Source organism: Calidris pugnax, unplaced genomic scaffold (genome assembly GCF_001431845.1).
Source record: "Calidris pugnax isolate Ruff unplaced genomic scaffold, ASM143184v1 scaffold56, whole genome shotgun sequence".
Taxonomy (NCBI): Eukaryota; Metazoa; Chordata; class Aves; order Charadriiformes; family Scolopacidae; genus Calidris; species Calidris pugnax.
The window spans coordinates 5,717,088-5,732,481 of NW_015090839.1; the positions used below are offsets into that span (position 1 = coordinate 5,717,088).

Consider the following 15,394-nt stretch of genomic DNA (forward strand, 5'->3'; position numbering starts at 1 on the left):
CCTCCCCCCCCCCACCCCTCTGCCCCCGTCCCCTCCACCCCCAGCCACCTCCTCATCTGATGCTCCTGCCACAGCAACCTTCCCAGGACCAGTGAAGGTTTCGTTGCACCACGGGGTTGAGCAGCCCCCTACTCTGCATGCTGGTGCTGTGCCCGAGGCAGGAGCAGCAGAGTGGAGACCACCGCTTTCTGCAGCCATGTTTGTGGGGCTGATGGAAGTGATTCCTTCTCCCCTTGAGCTGTGCTTCACCCTGTGGGGCTCAGGGCTGGATGTGGCAGGTATCCACGCTGCTGTGCAGGCTCCTAGGGCTGAGAAGGCTTGGTCCCTGGTCCCTGCCAGATGCATTGTCCACAAGCCGTCACACCCCTGCCTTCATCCCCATATTCCTTCTCCAAAATGCCAACTTCCCTCCCTCTGCCTTTGTTTCTCAGCAGCCCTTATGAGCTGGTTTTCTCTTGGGCAGAATCACAAGCTTGCATGCCAAGAGGCAGTCGTACTGTGCCCTGGCAGGACTTGGGCCTCTGCCTAGAAGCCCCAAGGCACCTCCTGAGAGCTTCCAGGAGGTCCTGAGCTCTGGGAAGGGTGCTAGCCACATCTCCTGTGCTTTCCTGCTCCATCAGGAGTGGGCTCACCTGTGTCCCACGGTTGTGGCAGCTGTACCTGGCTGTGGTGCTGCCTCCCATCATCCAGGTTGGGGACAGGCATTCGTGCTGTCCCCAGCCCTCAGACCGGCAGCAGCACAGTGGGGCACCACCCCCTGAAGGCACCTGTCCTGAAGGGATGAGCCGTTGGCCAGGATGGGCTAACCTTCTCGCTCGGGAGTCTGGGGACATGAAACGCAGTCGCAACCTGCTAATGAGCCCGGGAAGCAAGGCAGAGTGTTTGCTTGACAGGGCAATTAAATGATGATTGATTCCTGGAACAGCTACTTAATTCATCATTAACTGGGCTTATCATAGCCGGCATCTGCGCCGAGGGTCCCTCTGAGGGCTGTGCTGTGGCTGGTGGGGGCGGCCAGTGACCTCTCATGTCGGGGGAAAAGCACTCAGGATGGTCCCAAGGGGACCTGGAGTGCCCCAGGGGATGTGGTGTGGAGGTGAGATCCGGGAAGCACAAAGCTGAATTTGCTACCTCTTTATTTTCCTGCCTTATTTTGGCTCCTTTTATCCAGTACCTGCCTCGAGAAGCTGAGAGCGCACACAGCGTGGTTCTGCTTTTCCCACTCTGCTGGGGACCACTGCAAGTGGCCTGGGGAGCGTGTGGGGACCCTGCTCTGCTGGGTGGTTACAGGAGCAGCCGTGTGGTGGGGAAGGTAATTCGTTAGGGAGCCAGCAGCCATTAGTCTTGGCGATAGGGCTGCAGCAATAGTCCAGCTCCACCGGGGCGCTGGAGCCTGCCTCTTCCCAGGTGTGTCCTCTTCCTGGGCTCACCCTGTGCGTGTACGCTCCTCTGTGTGCATCCTCCCTGTGCACCAACAAACAGCACCTCACCAGTTACCTGCTGCTGGTGCTGCCCAGACTGGCCCTGTGGGGCTGATGGATATGGAAGCTATTTAGCCGTGCTGGTGATGAGGACAGAGAATGGCCACTCTCTGCTAATTTTGTCTTTTACAGCTTCCTTGCTGTCACCTGCTGGCTTCATTCCTCTTCCCCCAAGCCTGGTTATTACTAGGCTTACTTTATTACTAGGCTTACTTTATTACCAGGCTTACTTTATTAAATCCCTGTGTGGCCAAATTCACTGTAGGATCCAGACAGGGCTGGTTTGGCCCTGTCCTTCTGTGTGCTTGTGGGCGCAGGGCTGGTCCTCGCCCTCCTTGCCATTCCCTCTCTAATACCATCTCCAGCGGTTTGATGGCCCCCATCGATACCTGCAAGCCCAGACCCCATCGCCATGCGATGCCGTGATCTTGGTGACTAAGGAGTGGGAAGCATCTCTAACCCCTCCAGCACTGGGGCTCCTGACATCAGCTCTCAGGGAGGGAGGTCTCAGCCTGGCTGCTTTCCTGCAGGGCTGAGCACGCTGCTGTAGCCCTGCTGTGACCCTGGCCTTTGGCGTCCCCTCCCCACTGCTGACAAATGCCACGGACTGGGTGCTAGGGCTGCACTTCTTGGTCCCTTTGCCTATTTATGAGAAGCTCAGTGACATCTTCTGCGCTTTCCCCCCTGTCCCTGCAGCCCTGTTATTGCCCCATCCTGCTCCCAAGAGCTCAACTCCTGAGAGTGGGAAGCAGCAAGGAAAAGAGCGTTTACTACAAGTAAATCTCCTATATTCCCAGAGGGTAGCAACCTAGCATGGACTAAAAACTTCTATCTGTAGCCCTGCCTGGTCCACGCTTTGTGCAGTGCAGGAGCCTCCGAGGTCCTGGCCCTGGTCTAGGGATGGCTCCAGGGCAGTTTGAGGGACCAGAGAGGTTTGGGTTCTCCCTGCTCCCCTGGGGTGAAGCCTTCAGCCCGAAGTCAGCAGAGTCTGTGTCCAGCTGCACAGACACACTCTGGTCCGTGATACCTGCCACCTCCCAAGCTGTCTTCTGGGTTTCCAGTTCCTCCCAGCTGCTTTCCCTTCTTTCCCGTCCCCCCGCCAGGCTCTGAGTGTTTCCCAGCACCCGCTGCTGTGAACATATGGCTTTGCCACACAGCTCTCCCCCTCTCTCCTCCCGCCTGAGGACCTGAAGTGAGTGGAGCAGCAACCTCCTCACGGGCAGCACCCGCTGCCCAGCGTCCAGCCTTTCTCAGCTCCCTCCGGCAGCTCCCAGCAAGATCCCATCTCTCCCTCCCCCAGCTTGCTGCTAGAAGCATTTCTTGAGATGAGGCGTGGACGCCCTCCCAAAACTGTCAACTCTCTCATTCTAAAGCTGGGCTTCTGCTCCTGCTTGGGCTGCTGCTCTCAAGTGACACTCAGGGACAGGTCTCTCCTTACCGTTTCATTAAAAAGCCAGATATTTTGTTGGAAATCTAACTTGCGTGTTGAGGTAAGCAAAGAGGAGCTTCGTGCTTTCCTTGCCTGAAACCCGGTGTGAAGCTTTGAGTTTCCCTGGGTCTGTGCGGGAAATAAAACCGTCTGTGCTACAAATATGCATCTCGCTTAAATATTTTGAAAATACTTAAGGGCCATCTGCCGTATGAGCCATTACAGGCTTTATTAGCAAGGTGGGAGACTGCAGAAAGCAGAGAATGGTTTTGGGGAGGGGGAGGTGGAGAGCATTTACCAAAACATGCAGTGTTTTAGCAGCGCAGGAGTGCTTTTGGCCAGCTCCATTCTCCTGAGCAGCTTTCCAGAAGGCGACCACCACCACTGCCAGAGCAAAGCCCATCGACAGGGCCATCTAAAACCAGGTATGGCACTCAGGCCTGGGTGGCGTGGCAGAGTTTGGCCAAGGGGATGGGACCACTTGAGCTTTTCACTCTCTGGAGTCTTTAACTCCAACTTCTTTATTTATATTTCCTTCTTGAGGACAGATTGAAACCCAAGGTGATGTGCTTTCTGTCAGAAAGCCTAGTGCACCTCAGAGTACCCTATACCAGGTGGAAGCGTGTCTCTGCTACACAGCATCCTGCAGAGGCGGCAGTGACAGACGTCCCTGAGGAGGACAGGAACATTTGGGGTTGCAAGGCAATAAGGTGGCACGGTCCAGGAGCAGGGAACATGCTAGAGAGCAGCTGTAAAACATGGGGCTTGGGTACTGAAGAGCACGAAGTAATTGTTTCTCTCTCCTGGGGAACGCTGATATTTCACTACACATTTTCTTCGTGCCAAGGCAGGTTGGGAAGCCAAAATAGCAAATGCTCCTCCAAAGAAAAGGGGTTGAAATATTTCATCTCAGAAATTTTTATGCAAAACAAACAAACAAAAAAAATCAGCACAAAGTTTCAGCACTCTGAAATGGAGGAAGGGGGAGGAGGGGTGAATTTTCCTGAGGAAGAAGCCCATGTTGACATTTGTAGCTGAGGATCCCGTTCGGACTCGGCATTTTCTGAAGCCAGTGGCCCAGAGCCAGGGCTGCTCGGCTGCCAGCTGTACCCAGGGGTGGAGCTGGTTTAAACAGAGGTCTGATGTGACAGGTCATTTACTTAAATTGTCATCATTTCAATGTGAACCAAGCCCTGTGGTGTCTCCCCTTTAACCTCCGCATCCCTCTGTTCCTCTCCACAGCTGGCTGAGCGTCCGACACTCCCCACCCCAGCCTAAAAGCCACCTCTGTGTCCTCACAGCAGCCTCCTGGCTTCCCTTGATGCCTAGCTACTCTCGCCCCAGCCCCAGCTCAGCCTTGAAAGGTTCTTAGAAAACCTCCTGGGTATCTGAAAGCCAGTTAGGTGTATGTGTAATGCCTGGAGGGCTGTAATTCACCGTGCAACCCTCCTCTTTGGGAAGACAGGGAGACCCTTCATGTGGCTGTCAGCATCTTATCTACTTCTGTCTGTTAGGCTTTGTCACAGCACACATTATGAACCAGCAGAAAAGGTCTTTTCCTGTCAGGCTGCACGTGGCCATCTCAAGATGCATTATAGATACAGCAAATCCTCATCTTAATCCAGCCTGAATCAGATCATCTTGTTGCAGGGCTGCATCCTTATCTTACTGCCAGCTGGGGAGAGATGAAGAGATGCTCAGTTTGCTGAGATAGCATTCAAGCTGTGGAGAGGCAGGGAGGGCTCTTGTTTTCTCCAGCACAGCCAAATCTTTCTGTTCCCACTAGCCTTGTCTTGACATCGGCTCTGCATGGGCGAGAAGCTTTTCTGCTCCCTTGCCTTGCTGAAATCACAGCCTCCTCCCTCCTCCTCTCTCTGCTCCCGCAGGATCGCTCCCCCGCGCCGCCGGCAGCATGGAGAGCGTACGTGAGCTCCAAAACCCACTCTTGGCCAAGGCCAATGGGCACCTTCGCAGCAGCTATTCTTACCACCAGCATCACAGCCAGGACTACCCCAGTCATCACTGCCAAGGGAAACTGTATTCCTACATCTTCCAAAACACTGGTGGTGCCAGGACTCACCAGCTGCTGGATGCCAGTTCCCTGCAGCTGGCTGTTGAAGCCTTGTACGGCCCCAATTTCATCCTCGTGAAGGATGAGACCACTCTCAAGGCCAAGGACAGCAAGACAGAAAGCTGCGAGACCACTTTTACGGAAAGCAAAGAGGCTCCGTCTGAAGCTTCCGATGGGCACGAGGCTTCAGGGTCCTGCCTGGTAGAGAGCGACATCCGCATCCAAACCGTGTCCTACGAGGTGGAGGAAGAGGAGCTCCAGGAGTATGAGGTGAGCTTTACCAGGTGGGATGGCATCAAACTCTTCCTCTGGTAACTCTGGCTGTCTGCCCAAGTTCTTGGTCATTTATTTTCCCTTCTTTCCCTAGAGCTTCCCCACCCAGACCCTACCATCTCCTGCCAGCTTATCCCTGTGCACCCAGTATTTCTTCTTCCCCCTTTTCATTTCTTCCTCCCTTTTCCTCACTGCAGACCTCAGAAGGAGGTCAGCTTCCCCAAGGGCAGCCTGGCTGCATGCCCCCTGGGAGTGAAGGGGAGGTGGGCTCATCTCTGCAGGACCCTTGGGATGTAGGGAGCCTTTGACAAGGGCAGCCTGTGGCACTCAAGTTAAGGGGAAATAGCAATCCTTGCGTTAACAGCAAAATTCACGTGCCTGATGGCAGCTGCAGAGAGAAAGCTTAACATAAAGTCAGGATGAATCTTATAAAGAAGAATGAGAGCTGGCAAAGCAGTCTCATGCTGCCCTCCCTGCCCCACCACAGCTTGGGTGGTGATGCAGAGCCTGGGAACGTCACCTAGAGAGGTGGGAGCAGGTCCCCAGAGCCTGCTGGAGCTGATGTTTGGTGACCCAGCACAGCTCTGCGGCTTTCGGTGCCGGTGGTGGGGCCTTTTCAGATGGCAGCAGGGGTGTCCCCACCTCTGCGTGCCATCCCCACTGGGACACATCACTTCCAGGCTGGCTGACGGCTGGCCGAGCGGTGCCCAAAGGCAGGAGGGCTGACTGCAGCCACCCTGAGAAATGCGCTGGCTAAGGGGACAGGACACATCACCCCTGTGATGGAGGCTCCACGTCAACCACTCTCCCTCACTTGCTAAATTAGTTTAGCAGGATATCGATCTCCTAGTCCCTAATGGGGATAAGGCACTTTGTTTAAGTTTGTTTAAGCAGACAAACAGCCAGTTCTGCCAGAGCTCAAGATATTTCAGTTTAAGACTATCTCCCAGGGAAATCCCAGACCCCTAGCAAGCGAGCTCAGCATTTGCTCTGGCAGGGAGCCGAGAATCCACTCTGCTCCTGAATTTGCTGAGCTACATTTTTTTCTCATCAAACTGGGCTGAGGAAGCTAAAATATTTTTGCAACTCACTCCTTGAATTTGCAGGTGGGAAACCCGTGAGGATATGTGGTGGGGCCAGGAGAGAGGGGCTGAGACACAGCCTGCAGGGTGGCACGGGGAGGTGGGCATGTACTGAATCCATCTGGTTTTGCAGAGCGACTCCTCCAGCGACAGCGAAAGTGAGGATCATTTCCTGATGCTTCCCCCCCGGGACCACCTGGGCTTGGCCCTTTTCTCCATGCTGTGCTGCTTCTGGCCCCTGGGGATCGCTGCCTTCTACTTCTCCCAAGGGGTAAGAGATTCCTTTGCTTGCCTGCATGCACTGGGCACTGGAACAAGGGCCCTGCAAGCCACAGCAGCCCTCAGAGGGGACCAGGCATCTTTCTGGTTATAAGGCTCATCTCTGTGCCATGAGGCCTGAGACAAAGGGTGCTCCTGGCTCCTGGATGTCTCCACGACTTCTGTGGGGTTGCAAGTCCTCCGGCTCTTGTGTGGGTTACTGGAGGTCAGGCTTTTCCTTTGGGTCTTTTGGGTCTTATTTAGGGAACTGAGGCTCCCCTTGGCCCCTTGTCCAAGTTCTCACCGTCCACCCAGGCTCAGGAAAATAGCATTTTCCCACCTGTCCTCCAGTAGTGCAGAGGTCCTACACCATGACCCAGTCTGAGGCACCTCAGGCCCTGGAATCAGGCTGCTCTGCAGATGGGACTCAAGAGGCAGCCTGGTCACCATATCATGCTACAGCTCCCCCATTGCCCTTGTTTCTAAGCTGTGTGAGCCAACACCAGGCTGGCAGAGGCTGAAGAGGGTGGTGGCCCTTGGGCTGCACCAGCTCAGAGGAGCTGCTGCCTTCTTGAGGGCTTAGCCCAGAGCCTGAGCTCACTTACATCGCTGTTGACCCAGAATAATTCATGCAGAGCCAGGGGATTTACTCTGTGTTTGCATAGATGCCGCTGTACCAAGAATAGATGGAGGGGGGGGAGGCATTAAGTTAAATCAAGATGATAGAAACAGAAATGGAAAAGTATATAACACGAGTACCTGGCACAGAGGCGGTGAGAGGCAGGGGAAGCTTGAACTGATTAGGAGCCAGTGAGTGGCTGATTTCACATTTTTCCACGTGGTGCAGGGCAGCACAATGCACTCTCCACGTGATGATGTACTTGGTGCATTGGTAAATTTAGCTCCATTTGCTATAACAACCACTTTTGTTCACTCCTCATTTTATATATATGCATAGGGGATATTTATATCTGGTTGGTACCGCGCAGCCATCGCCCCTTGCACCCACCATTGGCCTGGGCTTACGAGGGGCCAGCCACCCCCTCACAGCTCCGGCTTGGCACCCAGATGGCTGGGGCTTGCAGACAAACAGCCAAAGCCCACGCTTTCCTTGGAGGCCAAATCCACAGGGAAATGTGTGTAGGTAGCACTGCCGAGCTCAGCTGTCCCAGACCGATGGACACCTTGCTGTCTGTCCCCAGCCTTCACGGGATGGAGTGGCCGGAGAAGGGGGCCTGACTCCGCAGTGAAAGACACAAGGTAAAGAGCCAGGTTGGTGGGGCTGTGAGCAATGAGCGTTTCTTCTCCTTCCAGACCAGCAAGGCCGTCTCCAAAGGAGATTTCCACCTGGCCAGTTCAGCTTCTCGCCGAGCTCTCTTCCTCGCCGCGCTCTCCATAACCATCGGCACAGGAGTGTACGTCGGGGTGGTGGTAGCGCTGATCGCGTACCTCTCCAAAGGGGGCCATGTATAGCTCCCACCCACACGTCAGCGCCGCCCCGGCCACCAGCCCTCCTGGGATGGAGCTTTCCTGCGGAGCACAGGGCGCCCGTGCCTGCAAGGGCTGCTTGCACGGCAGGACCCCGGCGTGCACGCCCCGCACAGGCTTTTTCCCCTTTCAGACAAACAGTAGACCCCCGTTCTTCCCCAGGCTGCGGGGTACCACCATCTGACAGCAGGGAACTGGGCATCGGCCTGGCTGCTGGGACCAGGAGGAGTACATTTGGCTGCTGGATGACACGCAGGAGAGATGCTGTAGGCTGCTGCTGGGCTGGTGCCACCACCCCTGTTCTGGGGACATGGCTTTCCCTCCCAGCCCCACAGCTGGGAGATACACCACTGGTGCCCAGGCTTGACCCATGAAGGGGGCACACAGGGAGGAGAGGGGATATGGCGCCGGAGAATGACCCCGGGAGGTGGGTTCTCCAGACTCCCACGACGGGGACAACATCCTCATTTCAGTGCCACGGGACAGCAGCTGGCCCCTCAGCTGTAGCTAAATAGGAGGTCACAGCATGGACATGACCAAAGGGCATGCTCTCTGCATCCCTGTGCAGACAGACCTCTCATCCAAGGGACATCCCACTTGCTGGCCCATCCCAGGCAAGAAACAAGGAGAAAGGCAGACTGGTTGTTGCACACCATCACTCCCATCGTTGGAGCAAGTTGGCAAAGACAACAAGGTTTTCTCTGTGTTAATGATGACTGTCATGATAATTGCAAGTCAAGAGTCCCCATAAGGTTGGTGTCACACAGTGCTGGGCCCTAAAAAGACTTGTAATGGTAATTTCTAACCAAGAAACGACCTGGGAGGGGTGGGGGCCTGAAGGACTCCACTCTTGGCATTTAGGTCATGGCCTCAGACACAAAGAGGGATGGAAAGAAAAGGCTGACATGACACGCAGAGCCTGGGGTGGGAGATCTGTTTGCCAGGGGATGAGGTCCAGAGAGGGGGAAGATGTGGAGGGAGCCCGAGACACAGGAACTTCTTCCCATGCCTCCATCCAAAGGCTCTGCTGACAAGGAAATCCCACGCATCCCCACTTACATCTTACTTTCGCTAATTCACATGTTGTCAGCGACACATCGAGTGCTTCGGAGGTGGGTGTGAAGGCAACGGCTGCCCCCAAGGGCTGGTGTTAAAAGGCCCTCCCTCACCCCCCCTCCCTAGCATCCTCATCCCTGACTCTCCCTCCCCCTGGCCATGGCTCCCCTGCCGTCTCCTTCCCCGGCGTGCGGGAGGCTGCAGGCAGACTCTGGGCACCCGTCGCCCCTCACCGGGGTTTCGGGGCAGGCTGCAGCCAGCTCTGCAAGAGGCGCAGCGTGTTCCTCCAACTGGGTGCCGTTCAAATGTACATTTCGTCCTAAAGAAGCATGTTAATGTCTGCGATTGCTGTTGTACTTGAGCCATAAAAGAGAGAAGCACATCAGAGACCTGTTCAGAAGCTGGTCTGAAAGTTCCCATTACGTTTTATAACATGGAAGAGCTAATAAAAAAAAAAGCAGGAAAAAAGACTCTGTTTATAAGGACGTGGAGCTGGCTAGGGAAGAAGTGAGCTTTGCAGGAGTGCTGAGCTCACTTAAACCTGGAGGTGTTTATGCAGTTCCCGGAGGAAGTTATAATCCAGCTGGTGTCTGGGCAACTTGGAGGGAGATGTACTGCGATGTAGATCACAGTGAGCAGCTAGCGCTGGGAGCGGGATGGTGATGTAGGCTTTTTGCCATATGCGGATGGACAAGAATTAGGGAGAGAGAGAGAGACCAGAGCATCGTCTATGCTCAGACTGCTCTGCGTGTGGTAGAAGCATAAAATAAAACTTGCTCGAAGAAAGGCAGAAGAATATGAACATCAGGCAGGAATAAGCAGTTCTTGCTTCTGGTGGTGGACAGAGAGAGACCAAATTTGCAGGGAAGGTCTGGGGTGTCCAGAAGAGATGAGGTGGCTTAGAGAGGAGAGATGAGGTTCACCCGCACCCAGCAGCTGAGGGATGGTTATTGTTCCCCCCTCCTGCATGTGCTCAGCCTTCCTGGGCGTCCATCCCTCCAAATCGCTGAGTAGGACAGGAGTGCTATTTCAGGAGAGAGGACATCCGTGGGGGCCCATGCAGCAGGGGCAACCAGACCCACCACCCCAAAGCTCAATGCCATCCCAGCTAAAGCTGTCCCTGCCTCTCCCCCTCGAGCTGGGGGGCAGGGGTGGGGGGCTCCCCAGTGGTTCTGGTCCAGACCGAACCATCAGGGCTGCTGGACCAGAATCAGTAATGAGAAACTGGTTTTGCTCTGAATTTGTAATTCTGCCGGCTGGTTCCTTCCAGGGGCTCCCCCAGGTGGGGGACCAGCAGCCCCTAGCCCACTCCTTGTGGGCACCCCAATCCCTGCACCCCAACATGCCTTTTTGTCTTGTTTTAATTGGAGACGCACGGGGAAGGACCGGATTAAAGGGCCAACAGAATTAAAGTGTTTTCTGCTAATAGCCTGAATCTCTGATGATCTTGTCAAAGGAGGGGGGAAGAGGCTGTGCCAGAGCATCCCTATGGGGGGCATTATGCAAATGGGGAAATTAGTTGGAAACAGCCTGAAGGGAAACATGTGGAAATTGAAATCCGAACACCAGCATGGAGACTGCTGCTGAATAACTTATTACAGACTCACAGCGTCTGCTGCAGTCGCCCGAGCAGAAGGGAAGGAAGGAAAAAGGCAACAAGGCACAGCAGTTCGGGAAGACACAAGCTCCGGAAATTTGATCAAGCTAAAAAAATTATAAATGTTAAACTAAATCCTACCAGTGGGTGTGGAAGAGGTGACTCTTTGCCCTTTCCCTCCTATCTTCCCAGAGGAGGGATCCCTCTCCCACCCAGGACCCCCAGTCCCATGGCAGAGTGCTGTAATGGTCCTGATCCTACGGGGGATACTTAGAAATTGTGGTGAAGGAGGAATAGCCTTGAATTCTGGCCTGGCAACATTTTGAGCACAGAAAGGAGAAGGGAACACAGGGATCCTGGCATGTCACAGCTGTGGGAGGGGATGCAAAGTGCGGGGAGGCGGTGGTGGAGCAAGATTCCTGGTGGCTGGTGAGGGAGGATTTGGGGTTCTCTGAGCTGGGGGTGGAGGGGGGTTTGTTAAATAGTAATGTCCTACAAGGGTGTACACCTCAACCTGCTGCCTGCTGTCCTTCCCCGCACACCAAAGCTTTCTAAAAAACAGTCACAAGAGGTGCTGAAGAGTCCTATGATATATCACAATAATGTATCAAGCTCCCCCTTCTCCATACACGAGTAATTTGTTATCCATAATTGGGACATCTATTTGCCACTGAGTTCCTCGCCAGCCGGCTGCAGGTGCCTGTCCCTGTGAATGCAGGTGCTGTCTGACAACCCCAGCATAGGCTTGGTCCTGCAACCCCTTGGCCCCAAAAACCCTGTCCCATCGCTCTCCTGCCCACTGCTCCCCAAATACACCTGCCCTGGCCCCGTGGCCCCACCAGCACCCCCAGCCCTTGCCCCAAGCTGATGACACCAAGAGACAGACACACAAAGTCACCAGAAAGCGCATCCCCTGCCCCTTTCCCCACACCCTTCTCTCTTCTCACATGCTGGATTTGCATGGATTTGTGTTTTGCGAGCTTTTGGATTGCGAGAAGCACCATCACCAGGGGTCCCAGATGCCCTCCCTGCTGCAAGGAGAAGAACTTGGGGACCAAGCCAGCCCTGCTCCCAGCTTAGGCTCCCTTTGTTACCTCTGCAACATCAAGGGGAGCACTTCCCGGTGGGCCTTTCTCTTTGGAAGCAGCTAAGGACGGGGCGGATGGAGCCTGTGCCAAGGACAGGGGTGGCCTTTGAGTTCTGTCTCCTTCTGGGATGCAGCTGTTGAGGAAAAAAGCACCACTGTCTCAGCACACATCTGAGCAACCGAGACATCTGAGCCACTGACTGCTTCCCCTGGCTCTGCTTGCCCTGCATGCCCCTCGGGGCCACCAGCTACAGACAGGGGCTGGGGAGCGGTGACGAGGGATGCAGGTGTGAGGCCATGCTGGATCTCATTCCTCTTCCCACAGGGATGAGGCAAGAGGAAGGGAAAAGGAGCTGGTTTGTGGGGGCCAAGAACCCTGTGGGACCTCATCCCTAGCTTGAGGGATCCACTGGGGCACTGGTCCTCCTGCATCATCCCAGCCAACCTGCCTCTCCTCAGAGTCATCCTTGAGGCAGGCGATATGGAAACCACTGGGGCAGGACAGGGTGTCCTTCCTGCTGTGCTCCTTCACCTGCCCGGGAGGACACAGCCCAAAGCTGCCGCCTGCGCTCCGAGCAGTGTCTGTCAGTGGGGTGAGATGGCAGCCAGTGCTGGTGGGGCAGAAACGCCTCAATTCTCCCACCATCCATCCTCTGGAGGCTGGTGAGAAAAGAGACACAGGGAAATTAAAGTGGATTAAGTCCTTTGCCTCACTTAATGTCACAGCCAGTGTCTTCCCTTCACAGCAACCCAGTAAGGAAATAGCTAATCATCTGAGACAGGGCAAATTTTCTATTCTTGTCCAAAAAAAAAAAAAAATTTAGAAAAGCATTTAGCAGTGGCATCTCTTCACCTGGCTTATCCTTTCCCCTTTGCTCCCCAAAATACAGCCTGCAGCGGAGAGAGCGCGGAGAGGCACAGCCTGTGGCAACGCCATCTCTCCTGGGGCTGGCGGGAGAGGATTTTTGCAGAGGGAAGCCAATTAAGAGCCATCACTCAGGCATCAGCTGCTGTGAAATCAGGAGGCTTCATTACCTCTGCTGTCCCCGCAGAGACAGACACCAGCTCCCTCTCCACAGCCTCCGGTAGCCACACGTGCAGGAGCGCGCTGGTGAGGCCGAGCTGTCCCCATGGGGCTGGAGGACAAGCAGTGCCCAGAAGGGACAGAGTTGGGGCTAACCTTGTTGGGGACAAGGCAGATGCTGTCCCCATGGCCTGCCCTGAGCCATGGGAGGGGTTGGTTGGCGAGGGTGACACACCGGAGGGTGTTCACATCACCCTCCATTGCTCATCCATCCCCCTGCAGCGTGGAGGGGCTGTACCCCTGCACGGCCCCCTCCCCACTGTCCCCCTCCATGTCCCCGCAGTGTCCAGGCACAGGGACATTTGGGGATGTGCTACTCCTCTGAGCTGACCTCTGTTCTGCTGCAGTTGGTGCCCCAGCTGCGTCTCAGAGCAAGGGAACCACACCTTTTAGAAGGTGTATCTTTAAAATGCAATTTAAATATCCTCACAAGTGATACTTTGGGGGCTTTGGAGACTCATGACTAACAGGTATGAGAAGCACCTGACTGGTGAGCTCCTAAACCAGACAGAGCTTTGCAGCCCCCCAACCTCAGTGTTTCACTTACCTTTTAATTTCCATCTTTGCTGGGGTCAGTGCTTTTAAGTACCCACCTGTGAGGGAGCTCAGGTGGCACCTGAGCTAAGGTGAGATTTGCCAGCTGGTGCAGCTGTGGAGCAGCTGAGGCCACCTCAGATTCATCTCCCACCACCAGCTCAATGTGAGAGCAGCATGGCAGGTACAAATGAAGTGCTACTGTTTCCCTACCATTTAAACTCTGCTCAGCCACAAACTACATCAGCAAATAACGAGCACCCACCATTTAGGTGGTGCCAACTGGCAGAGACTCACCATGACCCTGCTGCCATCAAGGCACCGGGAGGGAGAAATGTAAGGGCACTTGTAAAACCTCTCAGAGGGATAAGTATTATTTTCCCACCGTGCCATCCACCTAAGGGCAGAAAAACCATCACACCTACAGCTCTTCACCAGGGCTCCTCAAAAATGTCTTGCAAGGGGGTGGTGGAGGATGGGGGAAGACAGCCCAAGGCCAGCACCAAGGAGAGTTTCATCCTGCAACTGCCCTGGTGTGAAGCATGCAATGCTCCCAGTTTAGGGAGTCAGGTGATGAGAAGCAGGAGAAGCCATCTCTCTGCCCTGCAGAGCACCAGGGACCTCCCACCACAGAAGTTCCCCCAGGCTCTCCTGATGCCCACCTACCTCCAGCAGCTGCTGGCAGCCACCCACCACACTGTGCCACATCGATGGGTGCCTCAGCCACTGCCCTGCTGCCAGGCAGCCTGCCCCAGCCTCAGGGCCACCCAAACAGGACCTGTGTTAGCACCCATGGTCAGAAGATGCACCCTCCCTGCCCCTTCCCTTGGCTCAGCCGAGGAATGGCATCCTTTGGGGAGGTCTCACCTCCACCTTCACAGCCACTGCTGCAGCTGAAAGCAGCTATCTCCAGCCTCTGGCAGCTTGGAGACACCGGTAATAATTCTGGAGTAATTACCAGCTTACTCCCTCGGAAGAGTTCACTGGTGAGAAGCCGCTGGCAGCTAATTACTCCAATTACTTCCTGACACACAGAGCCCAGGGCTCTCTGCAGCAGCACACAGCACCGCTCAGCAGCTCCCAGTTCTTCATGTGCCTCCCTCCCCTGAGCACCCAGCTGCCTCGGATCCCCTCCTCTGGGGCTGCACAGGGTACACCGGGGTGGATGGGTGATGGGGAGAACCCACTGGCACCAAGAACCTGGAGCTCAGTGGTATCTGAAGAGATGCCCCACTGGCTCAGCACTGCTCCTCCACGGCTGCTCCACTACACAGCTCAGGCCCAAGGATACCACAGGACAACCCTGATCACCCCTTTCTCCTGCAGGTTGATGCCCAGGAAAGCTCAGCAAAGGCATGAGGGTAAGAAAGGCAAGTCAGCCTTGCTGTTAGACCAAGGCCAAGCTTGTTGGTGCAAGGCTCTCCCCTCAGAGTTGTAAGGTGCTCCAACTTCCAGCAGCTTTGTGAGAACTAAGAGCAAGTACTACAGTTGTCACCACCCTCCTCAGCAGTAGCAGCCAGCCCCAGATCCCCCACAGCTCAGTCCTGCACATCCATGCTGGCCAACATCAAAGGAGAGCTCACACACTAAGGAGACAAGGATTTCTGGAGACCCCCAGCAGAGCCTGGACAGGCAGGGACCTCCACAGCTCTGCACCATGCGATGCTGGCAGGGCAGAGGTGCCAACAGCTGCATTGTCCCCAGCCTTGGATCCAATCTGGGCAGAGCCCAGCTCCTGCCAGGCCTCCAGAGCACCACCGAGCAGACAGCCCCCACCAGGTCCTCAGAAGCAGAAGAGGACCCTCACAGGAGCAGGGATTGAGGTGTGCACAGGCTCTTCCTGCCCAGCAAGCCAGTTTTAGAAGCAGACATGGATGGAAAAGCCTTGTCCATAAATCACATAAGCAAGAGTAAGAAACTACACAGGACTAGGAGTGGAAGAGACTTTATTGCT

The 15,394-nt window shown here is 55.1% G+C and overlaps 2 protein-coding genes across 3 annotated transcripts in view; both read left to right on the forward strand.

The window, feature by feature from the left end:
- Window positions 1–3,329, forward strand: part of LOC106887869 — a 35,184-nt gene extending 31,855 nt beyond the window's left edge. Inside the window, exon 5 of the mRNA XM_014941634.1 lies at window positions 3,271–3,329. Within this exon, the coding sequence (XP_014797120.1) occupies window positions 3,271–3,329 (59 nt within the window). The remainder of the gene's footprint in view (window positions 1–3,270) is intronic.
- Window positions 1–10,564, forward strand: part of SYNDIG1L (synapse differentiation inducing 1-like) — a 17,417-nt gene extending 6,853 nt beyond the window's left edge. For both annotated transcript variants that reach the window (XM_014941615.1, XM_014941616.1), the window contains exons 2-4: window positions 4,797–5,251; window positions 6,470–6,607; window positions 7,909–10,564. In XM_014941615.1, the coding sequence (XP_014797101.1) occupies window positions 4,823–5,251; window positions 6,470–6,607; window positions 7,909–8,067 (726 nt within the window). In that variant the 5' untranslated portion in view covers window positions 4,797–4,822 and the 3' untranslated portion in view covers window positions 8,068–10,564. The remainder of the gene's footprint in view (window positions 1–4,796; window positions 5,252–6,469; window positions 6,608–7,908) is intronic.
- The last annotated feature ends 4,830 nt before the right edge of the window (window positions 10,565–15,394 follow it).